This window comes from Xenopus tropicalis, chromosome 1 (genome assembly GCF_000004195.4).
Source record: "Xenopus tropicalis strain Nigerian chromosome 1, UCB_Xtro_10.0, whole genome shotgun sequence".
NCBI classification, from domain to species: Eukaryota; Metazoa; Chordata; class Amphibia; order Anura; family Pipidae; genus Xenopus; species Xenopus tropicalis.
The window spans coordinates 144285754-144312095 of record NC_030677.2 but is presented as its reverse complement, the minus strand read 5'-3'; the positions used below and the strand labels follow the sequence as shown (position 1 = coordinate 144312095).

Below are 26342 nucleotides of genomic sequence, written 5' to 3'. Positions count from 1 at the left end.
CTGGAATCGCTGCACCGGCATCTATACAATGAGTGGACGAGTTGGCGATCTCAGCCCTAAGCAGGAGGAGGCCCTTGTGAAGGTGAGAACTGATCCCCGCTGCTTGTTTCCCCTGGCTCTACATCTGATGCTCAGCTTCCATTTAGCACTGCTCTGCTGATATACCTTACTTAATCCTGCCCCAATCCAGACATTCTGCTGCCTAGTGAGTCTGCCTCCTCCTGGGGCACCCCGACCAACAGTGATGAACCCGCAGCCAGAGCTGGGCTGTCAAAGCTGCTTGGGGCTGCAAGATGTAGCTGACTATACAGAGGGGCTAACCTTATTCCTCTGCCTTCCAATATACCATACAGAATATCACTCCTTAGCTTTGTACCTGCATATATAGCAGCATTAGCATAGCTCTAGTTCAACAAAGGCTAAAGATGTTTGCGTTTATGGAATGCTGTCCTTACAGTAAATCACCTGCCCAAGGGCTGCTCTCCAAAACAGGAAGTCAGCTCAGTAAATACATATAGTGTAGCGGTTGCATTTCTTATGAATAACGGCCTGTATGGAAACATTACTGTACATATAGCTTGTAATTGCCACAAAGTAGCCTTTAGTGTTATAATTATTGACATTTCCGCTTGGCAAGCCTCATTAACTTCTTAATTGCACTGTCAGATGCCTGCTGAAATTACATTACCGATCTCTACCATAAAATAACCTAGCGCTGACCAAACGCAGCAAGATTAACTAGACACCAAGCTCTCCAAACTGAATATGATTGTACACAACTTCTCATGACAATATATATGTGTGTGTATGGCTACAAACTCACCCTGCAAGATTTTCAAGCATGTTCCACCCCCTTCTAAAAACATGTAATGCATGAAAGGTTCACGAATGGAAGTCAGCAGGTTAAACACATGTATATAGTAGCAAGAACTATTTTGTTATACTTTGTTGTCCAGTACCTAGGAAATAATATTTTAGCCTCTGTGCCTCACAATAAGGCTTATTATACATAGGCAAGGCTTGCCTTTGCTATACACTCCCCACAGCTTCTAGCACATCTGTCATTCCGACAAAATAAATAGCCATCACGGCCCAATTCACAGTTTAGTGGCATATTCTGGAATGCTGAAAAAGAGAATATGCTGCTGTTTCTGGTACTTCCATTTGTTATCTGTGTTGTTTGATATGATGTAAAGTAATAAAATAGCAACGGATAACCAAAAATAAGTGACATGACCATTTGTTTTTGGGTTGATTCTAATATTAAACATGCTATTCTTGTAGCAATGTAGTTATAGTAATCTCTTTAGTGAGCAATCCTGAATTTGCTGCAGATTTTAGGGGGAAAGGGGTCACCCCTTTTGTGACAGAAGCATGCTGGGAAATTTGGCCCTAGTCCATGACATTAATATTTTGTATCACCGGACTGTCTGGCTGCTGTAGTGACAAAATTACAAGGGACCAGTCTTAAGGTTAACCATTTCTTGTCTGTGAGCTCAACCGCATAACTGATGTGTTAGTGACTCAGAGGACTGTAAGCAAACCTGGTGGTCAGTATTAACCCCCCCCCCCCCCCCCCCTTTGTGAAGATAATTAGTTTTACTGATGTACAATGAAACTCAGCCAGAACCTTACAAGCTCTTTTACACCTTCACCTCCATATCATGGTCTATATTAGTGGTTCCCAAACTGTGGGGGCTTGGAACAGTGGTAGGTGAGTCAGTCTGAAGGCCAGTTAGGGTGAGTTTAATGGAAAATTGCTATTTGCTTGCCTAAATACACCTATACCTAAAATATCAACTTGAATGTCATTTAGGGGTGGAAATATTTCCTGCCTGAAATATTCTTGTAAGTATGACTGAATTACTGACACCAATATTTTCCTATCTCTGTACTCATTTCATGAGCTAAAGAGAGCCCTGACCAATGGTTGGACCTCGCTTACTTCTTAATTAGAGGGAATAAGGAAGGGTGAAAGATGGTGGTTGTGAGGGTGGAAATGACTTAGGGCGAAGACACACAGAGCTACTTAGTAGCAGCTACTTGTCACAGCTACTAAATGTCTGAAAACAATACTAAGAATTTCCTCTTCTAAAACACACGTAGAGACAATTATCAGTAAACGATGATGAACATTGTCTATATTTGTAGTTTTGACAAGTAGCTGCTACTAGTAGCTCTGTGTGTCTTCACCCTTAGATGGCGAGCAAATAAAGGAAAATAAAGTTATTGAACAATCCCAGCAGACTCTGGAGTAGGATGAAGATACATCTGTCAACAGAGCAGTGAAGTAAAAAGTATTTATTCTTACAACAAAGGTTAATTTTGGGCTATCGCCAGCTGCCTTGTTTGGTCAAATTAGATGTGGCCTTACAGGTCACAGCCTAAACAAGGGTTTGATCACTATGCTAGGTCCCTCAATTCCTTTAAATGCATCCAGACAGCTGCAAGCTTGGAAGGTACCGTTGTATAAAGACAGAAAGAACCAATAAACATCTTCTTCTAGAATCAAGATGTTGTAAAATGGATTTACATGCAGAAAAGTGTAGGTGCAAGAGTGAGCCAAGGTAGTAAGGTTTCATTTGAAAAAGTGCTTAACGACATAATTTCAAGCCTTGACTCCATAATGGAAAGGAATTAAAACTAAAAGTTTACAATCATGTGGCATAGACCAAATATGTGACGGAAGGTTACATACAAATGGAGCAATAAAACAATCCCACTATGATTATACAAAATCCTTTCACTGGTTATCATGTACATAAATATAGGTTAAACAATAAAAACCAGTGGCAACCAGTCTCCTGTCCCAATTGCCTGCATGCCTTTATAGGAATAACTGAGGAGGGAGATTTTTTCCTAAAGTATCTTGGCCAAGCACTTCAGAGATCCCTTTATTTCTTCCATTTAATTCCTACCATGAAGCTGGCCACATAGGAAAGTATGGGATCCATTATCCAGAAAGTTACGAAATATAGACTCCATAGATTCCATTATAAGCAAATAATTATAATTTAAAAATGATTTCCTTTTTATCTGTTATAATAAAACAGTATCTTGTACTGGATCCCAACTAATATATACTTAATCCTTATTGGAGACAAAACAATCCTATTGGGTTTAATTAATGTTTAAATGATTTATTAGTAGACTTAAAGTATGGAGATCAAATCACAGAAAGACCCCTTATCTGGAAAACTCAAGGTCCTAGCATTCTGCATAACAGCTCCCATACCTGTACTGTGTTTCAGCTGATGCACATGTGTGTTGCACCACAGAACACATTTTTGCATTGCAGTTGAGGGTAAAAATGCTCAGAAGGAAGAACTCTTGTTTTAGACACCCAAAACACTGTAGCATGACACAAAAAAATGCAGGGGATACTTCCCAAGTTAATTTGCCCTTTTGTGCCAGTGATAGTGGTAGCGGGATGCCAGTGGAGACCTGTAGGAGACCAGGAAGTAGCAATGCACACAGTCACAGCAATGCCATTGCATACATGTAGGGAGATATCGACCAGAGAGTTCATTTGCCAACAAGTGTACAAATATTATTGCCAGACTAAACCTTGTTTATGTGTCTGAAAACAATGTGTAATATTGTGTAAAGTACTGTAGTTTGGGGGAAATAATGTTTGTTTGTTTTTTATGCTGCATTGGGATATCCATTTCTGTTTATAATCTGGCAAACAACAGAGGGCCCTCCTTGATAGGAGGGATTCTGGATGTACTGTAAACTCAGATTCAGTGCCACTGTGCTACAAGGATTACCCTTAATCCAAAAGGCTTGATAATATTTACTACACTGCTGGTTAGGATGCCTGAGTCTGATTTAACAATGAGAGAGAAAGAGATAAGAGGCTTAGTTCAGACAGATACCACTAAGGCCAGTGTCACAAGAGGCATAAGTATGGCTGGAGAAGAAAGGCTACTGTCTAAGCCAGGGATCCCAAACCTTTCTTACTCATGAGCCACAGTCAAACGTAAAAAGACTTGGAGAGCAACACAAGCATCATAAAAGTGCCAAATAAGGGCTAAGATTGGCTATTAGGCAGCCTCTATGCACCCTATCAGATTACAGGGGGCTTTACTTGGTAGTAAATCTTGTTTTTATTCAACCAAAACTTGCCACCAAGTCAGGAATTCAAAAATAAGCACCTGGTTTGGGGGCACTGAGAGCAACATCCAAGGGGTTGGGGAGCAACATGTTGCCCCCGAGCCACTGGTTGGTGATCACTGGTCTAAGCTTTCGGCAGTGTTTTTTACCTGTTTTACAAGAGGACCAAATAGAAGTGGATGCCTTTATATTAACTTTTGGTATGTTATAGATGGACATATTCTAAGTAACATTTTAACTGGCCTTCATGTTTTCTTTTTTATGGTTTTTGATTAATTAGTCTCTTTTTGCTTGCAAGAGAAAAAAAGCTGTCTGGTTGTCAGTGTCACAAACCCCAGTATAGATCATTTAAGTGTTTATTGATTTTTCTTACTATCTATCTTTTACGTTAGTGAAGCCCTAGAAAACTTAAAGCAGTTTATTTCAAGCCTAATTGTTATCTTTCACACTAGAATTCTCAGTGTTCTCTATAGCAGACTTATCAGTTTGCATGGATTTTTCTAGAAATCTGCCTGTTTTGCTCCACCCAGTCACCTGCAGTTACTGCTGGCTGTAAAATGTGCCCAAATTAATGGAAACGCCCACTGTGGGAATGTATTAAAAATGCAGTGAAATATAGTCAGTAACAGGTGGCAGGTTAGAAATGGTGCACAGATTGGTGAGGAGAGGACTGGGGCTGGACAAGACCCAAGAATAAATACTAGTGACTATCTAATCGGGCTGATTGAGCAAGGAAGAGTCCTTGACTGTAAAGGTCAGTATGTTTATAACCTCAGTGCCATCATACACCTGACACAAGGATAGCGCCACATGAGTCACTTATTTCTGCATAGACGTACAAAATATGTGTGTGTTCAAAGGCAGCGAGCACTCTCACTCTGTTATTGATTCTTGCAACAGTTCTTTTCCCTAGTATAAGGGGAAAACTGTTTGATTTAGGGAATGGCATTCCACTAACTAGCAAGAAAAGCTCCATGTGCCAAGAAGCAAGAAAACATCTGTATGTCTATCTAGTATGTGTTTATTCAGCAACTGGAGTGTGTCTGTTAGGGCCCTAAACCTGCCACCACCCTCAATGGAAGAGGTAGCCCCAGGGTTCCCTTAGTTTAGGCAGAAAGCACCAGAAATAACAACATCTGAACACCAAGATTTTGAGCACATTTGTGTCCAATTCGCATCAAAGCACATGCAAAATTGCACATGTTTCAACACATCACCCAGAGTTGTGTCAGGATTAAGTATTTGGATGTGCACACGATCAATCTAATAATCAAAAAGATGGGTGCTCACTGTAGGGGTCCCCTAGAACAGTGCTGTCCAACTGGTGACCCCCCTCTGTGTGGCCCCCCCACCTGTCTGGCTGCTTTGATGGCTTACCTTTGTGTAAGCTTTAAATGAAATCAATACTGAGATTAACTGGCCCCCTGCATGGTTCACACCTCAGGCTGTATTCAGGCTGTAATCCCCCTGTATTGTTCAGATATGTAACCCCCTGTAGTGTTCACACCTTTTAATCTCTGCATTGTTCACCCCCTGCAGTGTTCACACCTCAGGCTCAGACTGCAAGCATCCATATTGTTCACCTCTTCACAGCTCAGACTGTAGAAGCAGTGCCAGCATTATGTTACAGTATATACTGCCTGCCCTATGTTGCCTGTGTGTAAGGCACACACAGGCATCATAGGGCAGTCAGAGCATGGCACACACAGGCAGCATAGGGCAGGCAGAGTATGGCACATACAGGCAGGGTAGGGCAGTCAGAGCATGGCACACACAGGCAGCATAGGGCAGGCAGAGTATGGCACATACAGGCAGCATAGGGCAGACAGAGTATGGCACATACAGGCTGGGTAGGGCAAGCAGAGTATGGCACACACAGGCAGCATAGGGCAGGCAGAGCATGGCACACACAGGCAGCATAGGGCAGGCAGAGTATGGCACATACAGGCAGCATAGGGCAGACAGAGTATGGCACATACAGGCAGGGTAGGGCAAGCAGATTATGGCACACACAGGCAGCATAGGGCAGTCAGTGTATGGCAAACACAGGCAGCATAGGGCAGGCAGAGTATGGCACACACAGGCAGCATAGGGCAGGCAGAGTATGGTACACACAGGCAGGGTAGGGCAGGCAGAGTACTGCCTGTTTGTGCCATACTCTGCCTGCCCTACTCTGCCTGTGTGTGCCATACTCTGCCTGCCCTATGCTGCCTGTGTGTGCCATATTTTACCTGCCCTATGCTGCCTGTCTGTGCCATACTCTGCCTGCCATACCCTGTCTGTGTGTGCCATACTCTGCCTGCCCTATGCTGCCTGTGTGTGCCATACTCTGCCTGCCCTATGCTGTCTGTGTGTGCCATACTCTGCCTGCCCTATGCTGCCTGTGTGTACCATACTCTGCCCGCTCTATGCTGCCTGTCTGTGCCATACTCTGCCTGCCCTGTGCTGCCTGTGGAAGGTGAACATGGCAGGAGTTTGTTCTGGGAGTTTGTTGGTAGTTGGAAATAGCCATTAAATGGTCCCTAACCTAAGGTGTGTAATTATGTGCTGGTTGCTATGCTATCCACAGGGGAGGGGGAGTCATATGGATTTTAGGGTGTGTCTTAATATGACATAATATAATTCTTTCACATATAAATGATATCCCCACAGTGAGAACAAAGCATTTGGGTTTTTGCTGCGCTACCACCAATAATGTGGGCATGGTCTTAAAAGCTCTTGCGGGTGTGGTTTGAAGTGGGTGCAGTTTAAAAAAGGGGAGTGGTCAAAACTTGCTTCCATTAGCAGCCCTCTACTATGTATGCTAGAAAAATTCCGGCTTTTCGCACCACAGAAATTAGACAGCACTACCCTAGAAGATCCCCAAACTATTTACAAATATGAGAAAATATGGAGTGCCCTGTTTTTCTCACAGTTGTGTCAGGGACATCACTACTTCACTGCTGTAACTACGCTGGAATTGTTGGGAAAAATGCTTAATTGTGGGTAGAAAACATGGCAACTTGCGCCAAAAGTTGTACTTTGCACATTGCAGTTGTAAATTATTCCTAATGTATATTCTGTCTACAGTTCCGTGAGAATGTGAAGGACCTGATGCCAAGGCTGCCCCCCTTTTCTCAAGATGACTATTTCTTGCTGCGGTGGTTGCGAGGTGAGTGTTCGTGGGAAGGTAACAAGGCTACATATGATAAGAGTTTTGATACTGGAGTCCTTGAAAATAATTTTATTGCAGTTGGGATATAGAAATGAAATAACAGGGTAATCTTGGGGGTGTTGAACGAGCACTTTACCCTTATAATAGATAGCAAGAGTAATTTAATCAGCTCTGAACAGACTTTAACCCTTTCCTTCCTCTAGGAGCACCATATTGAAAAGCCCATAATCCCACAAGAAATTAAAAACAAAAGTGATATTGTTGAGTGCTTGCAGAGTACCCAGATGCAAACCACACAGACCTGGAGCCACTACTCTTTCATTTTATCTTACATTAGAATGTTGTTTTGTGTACTTTTTTATATTTTAAAGCACAGAAACTCTGAAGTATAGTCTTTGTGCAAAATTTTCAATCCCTTTACTTTAACCAGCTTTTGTGATTTAGACTCATTTTTCCAGACCCATTGATTATTGTTATTAAGGTTTTTTTTACACAAGCATAGAGGGAAATACTACATATGAATTTGGTTCGGTCTGCTGAAAAACAGAATCTTGGGAAAAAGTTGATTGTTCAAGAAAACATTACTGCCTAAGACAAGGCAAAGTAACACTGGCATCAATTAACTTGATCAACATACAGCAAATCTGCCCTAGAAAAGTAAGGCCATCAGCTTCAGTAAATCACTTTATTCTGAGTGCTGATTCCCTTATTGCTTTATCTGGAATTAAATGCCAAAATGGTACTATTGTGCCACTAAGCAATCCTTACTGTTTGAAACTATTGCAAGTCAGAGTCATGGTTCTATGTAAATATGGTGAATATCCTACAATGGGCCAGCTAAGCCTAAAGGCATTATGTGCAAAGACCCCAGACAGAAGTGCAAAAGCGCACCCCATAGTGCTCATGCAGAGAGCACTTCTGTCCAGGTTCTGGCTGAGCTCTCCTTCTTGGACAGGATAGGTGCAGAGTGTAGTGTCGGCAGCTGCAAGCCAGCCATGTCCTTACAGGTCTCCATTGTTGCTTATGTCAACTGCTGCTCCCTTACTTGTACATCTAAATTACACTCAAGTTAGGGGACGGGAGGGGTGATACCCAAGTGCCTCTTACCACCCACTTCTCATTCATGCTGAAATGTGGGGATTAAATACCAAGGCAGATTTATTTTGCTGTCCACACACAACTTAATGCTGCTCTTCCATATTGCAAAAGTGTGCACTTGTACCTGCCTGCACCAAGTTATTTTCACTACTACTACTACTACTTAGTAGTACATATTTACATAATATGCAATCAAGTTACTGCTGCCCACTGACTGACCCAATAAAAGTTAAATATATCATTCAGCTACTGCTGACATCATCACTTATACACTTCAATATTAGCTTTTGATGCTTTAGGTTATAACGTGGAATCATCAGGGTCCCATTGGTAGGATTGATGCCAGGTATCAATCTCTGCTATGCATGTATTTCTAGTGTAGTTGGACATATTATTGGTCAACATATATCATGATGCATACAGTGATGACTGCATACAGTTCTGGATGGGGTGGTGGGCTGGGCCATGGGCCTACTAGGTTTTTTCCCAGTCGGGCCCCCCCCCCCACCCCATTTGCGAGCTCCTGCTCCCCCCATCCCCCACACACACACAGTTTCATTCAGCGTGGACCCAGTCTGACCCTGGCTCTTAGGATATGCAGCACTGTTTAAAATATACACAGTAGGAAGGAGCTCACCTGTCTCATAGAGCTGTCTCTTTATATATTTTTGAGGAAGCATGGACTGGACATGCCACTTATTCAGTTGAAAGGAAAGGGCTGTTAGTACTTAATTACAATGCTGATTAAGGACTTGTCTAATTTCCCTATGACGTCAACTGAAATGGGTGTTTTTGTCTTCCTCTGGAACAACTGAGACTACGATTCACTTGGGAAAAGGGTAACTTAATGATGGACGTTTGACTTAATATAAACTATCATTGTGTAACTACAAAATTTTTGTTGGCTCTTTCTTCAGTTTTGCTTTTACAGCCATTGTAAGCATAATGGTAAATCAGACACTGTAATCAACATGCTCAAGGGCTTTATCTTATACTTGTACAAGTATCCATGGTGTTGTGCACTTATTAGTACCCTGGCCCTTAAATGCTTTGTCAAAGCAGCCTATAAAAACATTACTAGGCAAATATTTTGCTTATAATTTTTTCTAACATGTCATGTTACAAAATTTTTTATGAGTTTCAGAGTTTTGAAATAAAAAGTATCACAAAATCTCAGGGCACTGGCCAAGGGGCTGCATACTTTTGCAAGGCACTGTGCTCATCTGCTTATCTGTTGCTGCTGAGCCTTGTACCATGCCTTATCTGATTCATAATGTTATCTTATAAATAGTATAATAATGGATTTAAACACTTTGTTTATAGACACTGGGTCCCATAACCCAAACAGGAGCCCAATGGAATAAAGCAATTTGAGAAATATGGAATTTGTATATATCTAAATATTTGGCAGGATTGTCTGCTTATCTGCTCATCTGCTTATCTGTTGCTGCTGAGCCTTGTACCATGCCTTATCTGATTCATAATGTTATCTTATAAATAGTATAATAATGGATTTAAAACACTTTGTTTATAGACACTTTCTGAAAAAACCCATAAAAGGGGCAGATTTTTTTCTTTTTGTGCCAGTTGTCTGGCTGCATAGTATATTCCATAAACCAGGGATCCCTCAAACTTTTTTACGCATGAGCCACATTCGATTGTGAAGAGAGTTGAGGAGCAACACAAACATAAAAAAATGTACCTAGGGGTGCCAAGTAAGGGCTGTGATTGGCCATTTGGTACCTCCTATGTGGACTGACAGCCTATAGAAGGTTCAGTTTGGCAGTACAGCTGTTTTTTAAGCAACCAAAACTTGCTCCCAAGCCAGGAATCTAACAATAAGCACCTGCTTTGAGGCCCCTGGGAGCAACATCCAAGGGGTTGGGGAGCAACATGTCGCTCATGAGCCACTGGTTGGGGATCATTGCCATAAACCATAGGGATTAACATAGTTCTAAGGCAAATATATCAGTCTAGGGGGTAAACCTGAGAACTCGTACAGATATTTTTGACTACCACACATTTACATTAGGTATAGAATCATAAATCCTGAGTAGTTAAAGGGTTACAGAATAAAGGTTGTTGTCCTGTAATATAATCCCTGTGTAATCTCCTCTTTGTTCCCCCAGCTAGAAGCTTTAACCTGCAGAAAGCAGAGAATATGCTCCGCAAGGTGAGGACTTTATACCTAATGAAGCAGCGATAATAACCATGTTTAACCTGCTCTGCACAACTTGGTTTTGTAATCACACTGAAAAAATACAACATATACAGTGGATTTCTTTTCATAATTACTAAATATATTTTGTGCCCATAATCTCATATAATATGCAAAATGAACACCCATTTGTAGTGGCTAGGTACAATAAAGTGTGTGTGTGTTTATTACATTTTGTTTCATTTAGTTACATTTAGTTTCAAAATTGCCAGTTATTTATGGCCTTATTTAACTTTAATAATTATGCAAAACTGTGTGCTCAAACCATGTTTTTGCCATGTAACTTTTATCCTTGCAAATAATACAGATTTGCTGGTATACTTTTCAGTTTCAAAGGGCATCCAATGTATTAATCAGGCATGGACTGGCAATCTGGCAAATGCCAGAGGGGCTGCTGTAAGATGCCATAGACAGTCACTATTTACTGGGCTGCTTGATCCTCAGTGTATTTTATATGTCTGGGCCTATTTTGAATCCCAGTCCAGACCAAGCTTTAATATACACAGGGTGCTTTATGCGTTCCACCGCAGGGGTCCCATCCCATAATTAGGCACACATGTTGAGCCATCTTACACACTAAATAATTTAGCCTTGGGGTAAATAATTGCATGAACTGCAATTGGCAGATTTACAGAGGAAAAGCCCCAGTAGGATCAAATGCTAATGGTAAGAATACGTCTTTGCTTTCTAAAATTGAACTTTGTTAGCCTTGTTCCTAATACAGTCTCGATATCATCCTCACTATCAGTGGAACTGCACGCACATGTAACACACATGTACATGCACACATGTAACAGTAGAGCGTTGTTGCGTCTTGTGCCTTCGCATATTCCTCCTTATTATTTGTTTCCACTGTACTGTTCATGCTACATTCTCCTTTCTATTGGCCCCTCATTTCACTGTTCTTGCGCTGTGTTTTCAGAATGTTGAATTTCGAAAGCAAATGGACTCAGACAATGTGCTGGAAAAATGGCAGCCTCCAGAGGTGAGTGTAAACGTGACAACTGTTTTGGGTCTGCTAAAACACCCACTGCAACCACAAGTTTTGGTCATTATGTCCCTAAAAAAAAACACAGTAAGCTTTTCATGGGAGAGGTATATTGTCGCACTGCCACGATACCTAACTTCAGATTCATAGGTGCTCTAGAACCATGTTGTTCTTACTGCAAGATCCGCCTCTCAATTGCACACCATCCTAATGGCATGTGTTCCCCAACTGTTCCCCCCTTTTCTCTCTACTCTTAACCCGTCCTAACCCCACAAATCAGGAAAAGCCAAAATGCTTAATTGCTGTTGACTTCATATGTATTCAGTTGTTACTTGTGTCCTCTGTTTTTTATGTCGGTTTCAGCATTTACAGAGACTAAAGGGATTTAACCACAATATATGTGTTATATTGCAGAGTTTCAAGGTAGATTCTTTTCATCAGTCACTACAGTATGCAGACATAGCCTCATCTAAATGCATTTTACCCATTAAAATGTTTCTGAGGTGTAAGGTTGGCCTGCTATAGGGCAGAATGATTTTATTTTGCATTGGTTCCAAGATTTGGTCTAATTCCAGCACTTTTTAAGGGATTCTGCAGGATTCTACTAGCTAAGTCAGTCTAAATTCAAACCCTTAAATAAAATGACTTTATAGCTCTGGACAATAGAATGCAACAGCATGTTTTATAGATATTACTATTTTTTTTTTTTTTTTTTTAACAAGTTTGAGTATGCAAATTAGGGTATGGAATGATTAGTGGATAATTCATTACTCAGCCAAATTTTATACAAGAATTTGATGCATCCATAGAGTAAATGCCAGGGTTTCATTATGTCTTAGCTGGACTGCATGGGAAATAATTAGTGATGCAATCCTTCTTAGCTAAGGATAAGCCTAATACCTGTCCATATTAAGACCCTTGATACCTGGAGTTGGACAGCCTGCTCTGCTGCTTCAGTTTGCCCAGTGCATTTACTTCAAATCAAGTGCCCAAAAGAATTTGGCAGAACATTAAGTGGATGCATAGCGATCTGTTTCTGTTTGTGTACAGTTACACCTTATACTTTCCATTGTTTGCTTTGGTAATACTGAAATGATTGAAGGATCTCGGACATTGTGCACGTGAGTTTATGAACTAGGGATGCTATGAAATGTGAGCCTAGTTAGTGTACTGCACAGGATAGCAGGTTTTGAGAAATAACTGCAATCCTATCGGTTTAGGTGCAAGTAAATCTGTTCTGCCTAAAGAAAGGTGTTTTAATCCTAACTCTGGCAGCTGTTAATTTGCAATGCTTGTGAGACCCACCCTTCTGCATTTGCTTCACCAGATTACAACTGGTTGTGTATTGACATTTCTGCATTGGCAATTGCTTGCACACTCACACTGTATGATTCTGCCTCCTGTGTGCTTAAAGTAAGTCATAGAAATATTGCTGCACACACCCAGTTCCTATATACAGACTACCTTTAACATACTATATACACTTTGTCATGTAAGCTTTTTACCCCACTCCCAGCTCTCTAACCCTGAATAAAGTGCAAATATAAAAAAAATAAAGAGTAAATATGTAAGAAGCATGTGTCTCCTCTACACAAAGGTGTCTGGACAGGGCATGACACTTTGCATAGACACTGAGTAAATAGTATCTCTTTTGGTCACAAATGGAAAATGGGAAAATATTTTAAAAAGCCAGGTACTTGTAATGGAAAATCAGTCAGGTGCAGTTGTAGGCATGATTCTCGGCCTGTGGATAAATGCATGCTGAGAATCAACTCATCAACTAGCATCAGCCTTCTCGTCTGTACCCAGAGCCACTGTGTCAGCCCAGGTGCAGGCACACAGAGCAGATTTTGGTGCCAAAATGCATACTTGTGTGTTTCAGTTCAGATATGTAAACAGGAGGTAAGTTGAGTTTCTATATGGTCATGTTATCTACAAGCTATAGCCATTTGTGGCTAAAGTTTATTGCAGTGTCCCTCCGTAAGGGCTCTGGCACACGGGGGAGATTAGTCGCCCGCGAACAGGGAGTTAATCGCGGGCGACTAATCTCCCCCGTGTGCCAGAGCCCTTAATGTAAGATAGTTGTACATTATAATCTGTTGTGATTGTTGTGGGCTGGGTTGATACCCTCGCAGAGCAACCGTTTGGTTGCGCCCCCCACTACTACTGCTGTTTCCTGCCTTGCTGCCCCTTACATTTGGAATGCCCTCCCCGATTTCCTCCGGAGAGAATCCTCCCTCAGTCTTTTTAAAACTAAACTTAAAGACTACCTTTTGGAGCACTCACCCAGCACCTGATCTGGGAGCTGGCACTTATATTGTAGTGTCACCCACTGTGACCTACAGCACTTACATTTGCCCATTTGTGTCTGTTAGTTACCCCTCCCATATAGATTGTAAGCTCTACGGGGCAGGGACCTCCTTCATCTTGTTTCTGACTCTTATTGCAACTGTACCTTGTATTTATTGTTGTACTTTATATTTATCCATTATCTTTAACCCCCTGTTTGTATTAATGTATTCTACTGTACAGCACTGCATACATAAGTAGCGCTTTATAAATAAAGATATACATACATAAATTAGAAGAAACCACAGTGACAAAACTCCAGGGGTGCCCATGAGTCTAGATTACCTTTTAGGGCTGTTGCACACGGGGAGATTAGTTGCCCGCGACAAATCTCCATGTTCGCGGGCGACTAATCTCCCCGATATGCCATCCCACCTGTGAGAATGTAAATCGCGGTGGGATGGTATACGTGGCGCCACGATCGCCGAAGTTGCCTTGAGAGGAAACTTTGTCGATTTCGGCACCGCGTATGCGATCCCACCGGCGATTAGAGAAAATAAATGGTCTACTTGACTGGATTCATTTGAGTATGTAAACCGGCTATATTTTATTTTAAACATGAATAAGCTTTATTGCCTTTGTTATGTGTTGTCCCATAATTTTTTTTCTCAGATCAATTTATGTCTTGTTTTAAATTAGTGGCATCCTTTGTCCTCAATAGGTGGTTCAGAAATACCTGTCAGGGGGCTTGTGTGGACATGACCGGGAGGACAGTCCCATCTGGTATGATGTTATTGGGCCTCTGGATCCCAAGGGACTATTGTTTTCAGCTTCCAAGCAGGACCTCATGAAAACCAAGATGCGTGATTGTGAGGTTCTGCACCATGCATGCCGAATGCAGAGTGAAAAGGTAAAAGAAACTGTCTCTGGCCATATATTAGAAATGTTATACAGCGCCAATAAAAGCAGTAGCATAAATACAGTATATTTACACACGATTCAGGAGATCAAAATGAGACAAGTTATTGGTTTTAAAGCAAGTCATTGTCAAACTGAAGGTTTTATTTCAAAGCATTATGTGATGCTATTTTACACACTACTCATTTTTTATTTATGATTATTGGCTTAAGACTATCATCATTTAATGTGGAAGGAAGTTGTTGTAGTGTTTTTTCGGTAAGCACACTCCCATATGTTGGATCAAGAGAGTGCTTTTTATCTATAATGCAGGTGGTAACATCCATAAAAACTATTAGGGAGGAATTCACAAAAGTGTCGGTAAGTACACAGTTGGTAGACAAATTGTAAAAATGTTGTAAGAACAACAGATTCACTGAAGGTGTCTTATAGTTTTATCTACTTGTGGTAATGCTGCCAAACTTGTCAAAAAAGTTGTACACCATAGCCGTGCCCACTTTTTAGTGACATTTTTTGAAAATTGTCGGTAGAAGTGGAAAAATGACAGAAAATTGGTCTGTGAATAAGTCAGCTCAAACAACATTTTTACAACATTTTACCTTACCAACATTTTTGTGAACTCCTGCCCTAGTGATTGCATGTCTGACCACCTATGTGTAAATACATATAACTGAGAAATGTAGGGTTTGCGAAGCTATGGGGCTGATTTACTAACCCATGAATCCGACCCGAATTGGAAAAGTTCCGACTTGAAAACGAACATTTTGCGACTTTTTCGTATGTTTTGCGATTTTTTCGGATTCTTTACGAATTTTTCGTTACCAATACGATTTTTGCGTAAAAACGCGAGTTTTTCGTATCCATTACGAAAGTTGCGTAAAAAGTTGCGCATTTTTCGTAGCGTTAAAACTTACGCGAAAAGTTGCGCATTTTTCGTAGCGTTAAAACTTAAAAGGTGCAAAGTTTCGCGTAAGTTTTAACGCTACGAAAAATGCGCAACTTTTCGCGTAAGTTTTAACGCTACCAAAAATGCGCAACTTTTTACGCAACTTTCGTAATGGATACGAAAAACTCGCGTTTTTACGCAAAAATCGTATTGGTAACGAAAAATTCGTAAAGAATCCGAAAAAATCGCAAAACATACGAAAAAATCGCAAAATACCGATCATTACGAAAAAAACGCAATCGGACTCATTTCGACCCGTTCGTGGGTAAGTAAATCAGCCCCTAAGACTAAGGTTTAAAGGAGAACTAAAGCTTGACAATGATTATGGCTAGAAAAGGTTGCATCTTATATATTGAACTTATTGTACCAGCCCAAAGGTTCAGGAGCCTATTGTCCATGGCATATTTCCACTCTGGATCATGTTAGTCCATTTTTCAAGCCTCTGGCTCTGTGTTTTTTCTCACTAACATTATCCATTAATTATGATGCAGAATTATTTGGCTTCTAAGCTCAGGTAAATCACTGTAGTCCAGAGAATGTGCTATGAATCAGCAGAAGAGAATGTTCAGAGCTACGGGAGGCATCTTTGGAGACAAGTTCACTGATGAAGGTGGTTAATAAAAGTTTTTATTTATTTGCAGCTCGGAAAGAGGGTAGAAGATGTGGTTATGATTTATGATGTAGAAGGTTTGGGGCTGAAGCATTTATGGAAACCTGCAGTGGAGCTATATGGAGAGGTAGGAAGCAACATATAGAAGGGCTTATTTACTAACAGAAGATGTAATGCACAAGTTCAAAATTTTACGCATTATAATGATATTCACATAGGTACTTTACACACTTCTCTATATTTGTACATTATACAGGGTGCACAAACACAAAGAGGAACACTTGAATTAACACCGGCCTTAGGGATGTGTTACTTCCAAGGTTCCCTTTGTGTTTTGCACCAGCTGTACTGTAGATAGATGCTGTTTCTGGTGCCATGATCTTTACCATGCTGGAAACAACACACTTCACACTCACAGTTATACCATCTTAGACTCTCTGGCTTGATCTTTTTTATTATATTTACTCAGATATACAAATATTGATGACATTTGTAGCAGATTTACATTAGCACTTTTCCAAACATACTCTTAACACCTTACAGACACAGCTTAGAGGAAAATTACAAGTCAAAAGCCAAGTGTATCAGGTCTCATCATCACTTGCATACAATTTTTATAGATACTATACATTAAAAACAGTTTCACTCTACAGTATAGTACTAAACTAAAAATATTATAATGCGTTGCGGTCATTCACCTATGGGTATAAATTAGGAGGACCGGTGCCATATGATCTCTGTAAAGGTCTTCCAGGTCTGTATTGTAGGCATTTAACTTGAGTGCCATTTAAGAAAAACAGCGTTTCATTTTGTCAAACCAATGCTGGAATTTTTAACAAAAAGAGTGGATGCATGGGTGGATTCTAGTTATAGATTTTTTGCTTTCCAGATTCTGCAAATGTTTGAGGATAATTATCCAGAGGCACTAAAAAGGCTCTTTGTTATCAAAGGTAAGGGCTATGAATTCACGCAGGTAGTACCTGCACCTCTAGAACATTTCCTATTCCTGTACAAATGACCTCACCTAGTAGCATAATTATTCTTAAGAATGAAACTAGAGCTTGCCACAGATTAAACCAAAGGAAATCTCACAACTCTCTATTCAATCACGATAACAAGGGCTGAAAACAAAGCAAATTCCTTATTAGGCTTTGGTAAATATGCCCAGAAAAAACCTACACATGTGAACAAATAGCCAGGGACTCCTCTTCTAGTGATAAATATGCAGAGACAAACCTTGCCTAGCTACATTCTGTCTCTTTCTCTCCATAGCTATTCCTTGGCTTTTATTAATTCACTTTTCAAGCCTCATTTATTATAAGTTAATTGTGCATCTCATGCAATATGGGGCCTGGATCTGCTATTAGTTTCAGTTAATACTGTTATTAAAACTGTGCCAATCTGGGGAAACAGCATGTACAGTTTGCATCTGTTTTGGTACAATGTCTCCATGTTGCAGTGGATGTATTGTGGGTAAAAAAACAGGCACTCTGCAGTGCATGCGTAAACTATTCTTTTTGTGTTATATTCCCTCAGCTCCTAAACTGTTTCCAGTGGCCTATAATCTTATCAAGCACTTTCTAAGCGAGGACACTCGAAGAAAGATCATGGTTTTGGGTGGTAAGTAATTCACATAGAATTGGTAAAATAAATAAATAAACAATTGTTATTCTGGTCAGAGGAAAAACCCAGTTTTACAGTATTACCGTAGTATAAGCCGAGTTTTCCTGCACTCAAAATGTGCTAAAAAAGGAATCCTCGGCTTATACTCAAGTCAAGTAGGGGCACTGCTGGAGTACTTGCCGTACGCCAGTCACGTATATACTTGTGAACGTCAGCCGTGCCCCCCCCCCGTGCAGCGCTCGAGCACGTGTTCACGTCCACACAAGTCGCACGCGCACGGGGGGGGGGGCGATGCGTGCTGCATAGGGGTGGACTGCCAGAGTGTGTATAAAATAGCAAATGGGCAATACTGCTTGAAGAACTTCAAATATTAAAGAGAAATTTTATCATAATTTTTGTTTGCTCCTTGCCTCTCCAAGTAACTGGACCTCTACAATTTCAGTAAAAAGTGGGGTGAGCAATGGAAGTACCCACAGATTGCCACAGCAAGCCCCTGTCACAGCATTTTATGTGCCCCAGCTCTTTGATATGGCACAAGAAGATGTATAAAATTTGCCTATACCGCTATACCACTGCTATAATAAAAATACTTGTCTACTTGTTTAAAAAGGAATTAGAAAGAACTGGCTTCAGGGTGCCCACTGAAGGGGGATCTGGGCCACACCACAGGAACGCAGATGGTAATGGATGCTGTTAGTTGAAGATCTTATCTCAGGCCGATGCTTTAACACAATATAAATTGGTGGTACTTTCCTTGTATATTTAGTGCGTGTATGATCGGACGATTTACCTGTACAACCTTGCATGTGGTTATCTTATGTTGGATGTGCCTAATTTTCCAGCCCACACCTTGTGTTTATTAATATGGCAGTCATGTAAGCACTTGTGAGTGTCCTTTTATTAAATAATTTGATTATTGAAACTTAGCAGTAGCTGCTGCATTTCCCACCCTAGGCTTATACTCGAGTCAATACGTTTTTCCAGTTTTCTTAGGTAAAATTACTCGGCTTATACTCGAGTATATACAGTATTTGTAAAATAATCTGCAGTACTAACAGCACTGGACCAGGATGGCAGGTCCACAGGGGAGTGTCAATGCTTTTAAATTATTTTGCCATGGTGCTAATTAACTTTTAGCTCCATCACTGACTGAGATATATTTATAAGTTACATTGGGCATTTAATTCTTTTTGATTTCTGCAGATAACTGGCAGGATGTGCTAAAGAAATATATAGCTCCTGAGGAACTGCCCCAGTATTATGGAGGGACGCTGACTGACCCTGATGGTGACCCCAAATGTAAATCCAAGGTACAGTAAATAACTGACTTTCTGCAGTCATAAAATCAATTATTTCTTTCCTGTATACCCAGTTTTTCTTATCTTCTTAATACACTTATCATTCAGGAAATGCTTCTAAATATATGATGTTATCTTCCTGAATACTAAATGATACTGAATTTTTGGGGAATACGCTATTTAAGACAGGAAGAGACTCAGTTCTACAACTTGTTATTATCCAGTGTTACCTGGTGGTGTAACTTCTCTTGCAGATAAACTATGGTGGGGACATCCCTAAGAAATACTATGTTCGAGACCAGGTAAAGCAGAATTACGAAAATACCTTGAATATCAACAGGGGATCTAGTCAGCAGATGGAATATGAGATTCTCTTCCCTAGCTGTGTCCTCAGGTGAGAGAAGAAATAGGAAGAGCATAAGGAAACTAATACTTTAGGATCAGCAAGTGCAGTTGTGGTTTTGATCAAAAGTGCACATACTGAGGCATGGGGACCCTGGAACTACCGACACCCTCAGACGTTTGGTTTGGTCCTTTTTGTGATTACTTGTACACAGATATTCCTCCTGCATAATGGACTCCTGCTAACAAAACAGTCACAATAAACTAGAAAAGAATGGGGTTCTATGCTGTTAATCTAATTTGTAAGGACTGAGAAGCTTCAATATCCTTGTTTTCCCAGTTTAGCTCAGGAAATAACTATAGATTGTTGCCAAGAAGCTAGTTTATATGGCAGCAATTGCTCACTGGCTGCTGATTTTATATAATATATACATATATATATATACTGTACATACAAAGTGTAGAAATGTTGCTCACCCTCCAGTGGCTCATGGGGCATATTTATTATAGTGTGTAAGCCAGCGTCACTGGTGATGTTACCCATAGCAACAAATCAGGTCTCTGCTTTTGTTTTCTAACTTCTAGGTTACTGTTCAAATCTAATTGCTGATCGGTTGCTATGGGCAACATCCCCGGTGATGTTGGCTCGCACACTAAGGGGTATATCATGTTGTGTAAAAAGTGGAGTAAAACATTACTGGTGATGTTGTTCATAGCAGTCAATCAGATGCTTTGCTTTGGTCTTCTAACTGTTGAAATCTAATTGCTGATTGGTTGCCCTGGGATACATCACCGGTAATGCTTCACTCCACTTTTTACACAGCATGATAAATATACCCCTACTCTGCCCCTTTAAGGACAGGTTTGCAGTTAAGAAGGTACCTAAAAGCCCACAGTTTCCTTGAAAGAGGTCATGGAGTGCCTATGTTTATTACATCTGTTAAATGTGTGCACCCAATTCTGTGTAGCTGGGATTGTGGTATAGCAGCATATTTAGGGGTATATTTATCATGCTGTGTAAAAAGTGGAGTGAAGCATTACCGGTGATGTTGCCCAGGGCAACCAATCAGCAATTAGATTTCAACAGTTAGAAAATCAAAGCAAAGCATCTGATTGGCTGCTATGAGCAACATCACCAGTGATGTTTTATACCACAGTATGATAAACATACCCCTAACTATGCCGCTATACCACAATCCCAGCTACACAGAATTGGGTGCACACATTTATCAGATGTAATAAACATAGGCACTCCATGACCTCTTTCAAGGAAACTGGGTTTTTAGGTACCTTCTTAACTGCAAACCTGTCCTTAAAGGGGCAGAGCGAAGCCACCCTCCCTACTCTATATACAAAGAGTAAAAATGTTGCTCATCCCACTATTTAGATACTTGGGATTGGGTGCACACAGGAGTGACTAATATCATAAATCAAACATAATATACCCAGGCACTCCTTATGACTCATAAGGGAAACTAGATACTAAACTAGAACAAGTTTAGTTGGAATCTTATGCATACATAAGTACAAACTGTGTAACTAAATGTATCTTACGTTCAAATGTGTAAGTTTCCCCTTAAACATTTATCTAGTTTCCCTTTTGACTTATACTGCCTGGGTTTATTATGTTTAATAATAAGCCCTAAGGTCTTGTGATATAACACACTTAGTCACATTAGTATTATTTAGACATTATACAATAAAACCACATTTTAAGTACAATTAAAAAAAGTAAAGTATAATTAGGTAAAATTCATATAAATGAAGAAAAGTCATACTGGGGGTGATTTATGATTTATGCCCTTAGGCTCCAAAGTTGGCAAGGGGTGTATCTAGAATTTTTATCTTTTTTGAGATAATGTGTAACTGACAGCACAGCTTCAGTTACTAAAAATATGAGGCATGCAATACAATATTTGTGGTAAAAAAAAAATTGTATTATGTGAACGTGTTTACACATGTGCAAACATAGTATATACTCTCCTCCCATGAAGCAATGGCAACATCCTAAGGTGTTATTAAACCATACCAATTCCCATATACAGTTAATATAAATGTATTTCATTACATAAAACTTATGTTTATATCCAAAATGTATTTTTTACATATTGAACAAAGTACCACCTATTGCACAATGTCAGGGGCCATGGACTTCCAAGGATACACACAATACACTGAGTCAGGTGATTAATGGAATCACTACACACTCTTTATAATGATATATTTTACAGATTATTCATATATTTTTTATTGTGCCTTTAAGTAGGTTTGTAAATATGAGAGCAATACTGGTTAATGTTACAAACAGGCAAATTTTGTTGCTTATCATTGTTTAATAGACTATGGTTTCCATTTAACTTACTCACAGAGTACATTCAATATTACAATATTATTTTTGGCTGTATGTATAAATATACACACAGGTATGGGACCTGTTATCCAGAATGCTCGGGACCTGGGGTTTCTGGATAAGGGATCTTTCCATAATTTGGCACAATTTAAGTCTGCTAAAAATCATTTAAATATTGAATAAACCCAATAGGATTGTATTGCCTCCAATAAGGATTAATCATATCTTAATTGGGATAAAGTACAATGTACTGTTTTATTATTACAGAGAAATTGTTTTTGAAAATTAGAATTATTTGCATATAATGGAATCTATGGGAGATTGCCTTTCCGTAATTCGGAACTTTCTGGATAACAGGTTTCCAGATAAGGGATCCCGTACCTGTATGTGTATATATAAGTCTCCTAAGCTCGTAATTAATTAATTTAAACACAAATTCCAAGGTCTTGAGAAAGGTCTTAGAAGGAGACTGAAACATTGACCCATTCTATAATGTTTTAAAACTAATAAAAGTATTTTTTAAAGGACCCCGTTGTGCACATGTTTACCCAGGAATTTGTATATATATATACATACATACTAAAGTCATTTGTGGCTCATTGTTCTGCTATTAACTTCCAGATGGCAGTTCCAGTCTGATGGTGCAGATATAGGTTTTGGAATATACCGAAAGACAAAAGCCGGCGAGAGACAGAAAGCTGGAGAAATGGTTGAGGTGTTGGCAAATCAGAGATACAATGCACACATGGTTCCTGAGGATGGAACTATGACTTGTACTGAACCAGGAACATGTAAGTCTTGAACTGGATAAAGGAAACTTGTTATTATATATTTTGTAATAAAGGTTTGTGTCCTTTTTTTCTAATGAGTAAAAACAGAAATAAGAGAGGGATAAAAGAGAAAGGCAAAAAAATGGTGGGCAGAAATAAAATGAGGAAAAACTCACTGGAACACAACAAAGGGCTACTGTTTCCAATGGATCACAGTGTTTTTTCATGGCACATTATTCTTTGAAAAAGAAGCATTTAAATCCAGCCTGTTTGAATCCCTTAAATATATTTTATAAAAATGGAAGCGTTAGTATCCCATTTTGGTCAAACTATGTAAGTTCATGTGCCATTTGAAGATTCCTACAAAGACTTATGTGTACTGAATATTGAACTAAATTTAAAAACACGTTGAATAAATAGCTGCTGGTCAATGCTACATTGTGGGTTAGACCAAGCTCTCACAATTTCTCTTTGTTTTATGTACACTATACTTTAAAGCCAACATTCTTAACTGTGGTAAAGGGCAGTTGTTAACGATGGCACAGAACTTAGGGAGACTCTGTAGCCTTTAGGTAAAGTCCACCCCATGTTTGTGTCATTTTTCACCTTCTCTCCTCCCTAATTTAAAAAGCCTTACAAGTGTCAGGTAGAACAGGAAAATAAACTTTTACTATTATTGGAATTCTTGGGACCTGGGGGCCAGATTTTTTTCCGTTACTTGAATCACTATACCTTATTGTTTTTCCACCAGTATGGATTCATGATAATATAAGCTGGCCATACATGGGAAGATCCGATCACTTGGCAAAATTTGCTGAAGCAATGATTGTAATGCACTCATCAACATGGAGTTTGTCTTGTTTTACTCAAAGATCTGTATTTTCTTTCAGATGTACTGCGCTTTGATAACACTTACAGCTTCATCCATGCTAAGAAAGTCAGCTATACAGTTGAAGTTCTGCTTCCTGATCGCAAATCAGAAGAAAAAATCCAGCAATTAGAAAGCAAGATGGAAAGCAGCCTTACCCTCTAGAGACACTATCCATATGGCAGAGATCCCTGTTTGTGGCATGTCTTTAATGTCGGATACTGCAATAATGCCTGATTTGGTATAAATGAATGAAGGCACTCAGGAGGTGAGCTGCCTGTCCCATAAGTTACTAATGACTTATGAGTGCCATGTTGTAATATATATCAGAGACTTAATGCAGTGTATGAGCAAATATAATCTGTTCATGCTAGAGTCTGGAGTCAAAGCTATATTCAGTGCAGGTTATGTTAAAAGAGATGTGGCATAAAAAAAGCCACATTTCACTAGGACAAAAGGGTTTTGTTTTGATAAAAGACTGCAGTGTGCTGGCATTTGTATGCCTAATGGGAATTAGAAGATGGTACGAAAGTAATTCATTATTGAAAAGACTTGTTTACATCCATGAGGGGAGCTCCTAAGGATTTGGAATATATTATAAATCTAGTGCGTGTGTCACCCAGTAACATACTGTTTGAACTAAGGTATACATTGCATGATAATTTTATATTATTTTCAAATAGGTAATAAATTGTAGTGGCTATAGCCTCTGAATATAGCATCAGAACACCAAGCTCACTGTCCTTATGACATTTAGGAAATATACTGTAATTAGTTTACAAAGGTATACAAGGTCTTTGTTTACACACCTGAAAGCTCCCTTTCAATATAGACTAATTTAACAGTAGGACAATCCTTTTCCTTATAATCTACAGGGGCATTATAATTGTTTCTTACTGAATAAATCCCAGATTTTTAAGCTACAATTTGCTGCAATTTGTTGATTCTAAAAATCCTTATGAACAAAGGGAAACACACATGGACTTATGTAGGTAGCAATGCATGATAATGGAGAGCTCAACCTACCGTGCACTTGTGATGTGTTTGGGTGCTTAAACAGAAGACCTCTTCCTTGCATGGAGTCAATTCATCAAAGTAGAAAAATCCAGAAGCACACCAAATTTAATTTAATTTAAATTAATTTAATTTAAATTGTGTCAAAAGTGTGGTTTATTTAGCCTATGTTCACAAAAACAAAGGGCAATGTTTTGGGCCCCTCTGAGGGGGATTAAAAACTCCTCTCCTTCCTCAAGTGATATCATCCCCTGGTTAATGTACATAACAATCTGACATACCTGAGACGTATAGTAGACACATTCTGCAAACTGCACTTAGCAATTTTTCTGAGACACATTATTGTATGCAGAACCTGTGAACCACACTCAGGGTGGCAATGTCAACCATTCAATAACCTTGAAGAAGAAAGAAAATATTTAAACACACATAAACAAATAAAATAAATATCTAAGCATCTGTATAGGATAGCTAACTTACTTATGTAAACATGTATTATGCAAACATGTATTCCCTATTAAGGGCTCTGGCACATGGGGAGATTAGTCGCCCGCGACAAATCTCCCTTGTCACGGGCGACTAATCTCCCCGTGTGCCAGAGCCCTAAGACCTCGAGCCATAATGTATTCAATTTATGGACCCAAAGCATTTCTCTTTACTTTACCTGGAGGAGTCTATCCTCTCCCCATCTTATCCTCTCCCCATCCTCTCAACAGTACCTATCACCTGGAATTTAAGTTGACTGACTGGGGCTCATTAACCAATGTATCACATTGCTGTAATAGTCACAGAGGCAAAACTTTTGCCCTGCGCATAAGCATATTTAACAGTATAGCGCAAACAAGGTTGCTTAAAGTTTCATGCGCTAGTTTTGATGCAAACTGCTGCGCCATACAAACATGCGCATATGATGTCGCAAAACTGCGCATATGACGACGCAAAACTTGTCATAAATTATGTGCATAGATGGCACAAGCTAATGCTCTAATAAATCCATACCAACTACATGCTTCCTAATTTAACAACCTAGGCAGTTGGTGTTTAAATGGAAAAAAGATATGAAAGACTCCATCACATTAATTGGGCAGATATCGATTGGGCAGGTTAAAAGATCAGGGACCGCATCAGCTCGTTGATGCGGTCCCTGAACCGACTGCGCCCATTGCTGCCGTTATAATTCGATCGTTTGGCCTCAGGGTCAATTAGCCTACATTTGCCCGTAGGTTGGGATATCGGGAGAAGATCTGCTCACTTGGTGACCTTGCCAAGCGAGCGGATCTTAACATGTATGGCCACCTTTAGTGTTCTTACAGACCAATTGTTGTTCCCCGTTCGTTTACTTTCTCTAAACTGTTGAATGATTTCATTAGGGTAACCCCTTTGTTTAAAGCGATCAGTCATCTCATCTAGGCTTCATGTGCACATCTTCATCACTTACAATCAGTCTTACCTTGGTGAATTGTGTAAATGGTAATAAGGGTTGAAAACTTGAGTAGTGTAAAGGTGGCCATACACGTTAAGATTTTTCTCTCCCTAACAGCAACATTTTAGTGCAATTCAACAAATCTGTCAAATTATTATAAGGTTAGTGGGCACTGAATGATCGTACATAAAGCGGATTTTCATTCGACATTGGCCAGAAAATCGATTGGGCAGGTATCAGCAACCTGTCCATTGCAAGGCCAACAGAGCTTGCTGGCTATTCAGCCAGATGACTGGAAACACAAAAACAGGTACCAA

The 26342-nt window shown here is 39.8% G+C and overlaps 1 protein-coding gene across 1 annotated transcript; it reads left to right on the top strand.

Moving 5' to 3' along the window:
* Window positions 1-24514, top strand: sec14l3 (SEC14-like lipid binding 3). The gene is made up of 12 exons (NM_001126793.1): window positions 1-82; window positions 7186-7267; window positions 10498-10541; window positions 11509-11571; window positions 14585-14773; window positions 16369-16464; window positions 17227-17287; window positions 17874-17957; window positions 19164-19270; window positions 19513-19652; window positions 22572-22741; window positions 23611-24514. The coding sequence occupies exons 1-12, from the start codon at window positions 29-31 to the stop codon at window positions 23751-23753; spliced, it is 1233 nt and encodes a 410-aa protein (NP_001120265.1). The 5' UTR covers window positions 1-28; the 3' UTR covers window positions 23754-24514.
* Window positions 24515-26342: the final 1828 nt, after the last annotated feature.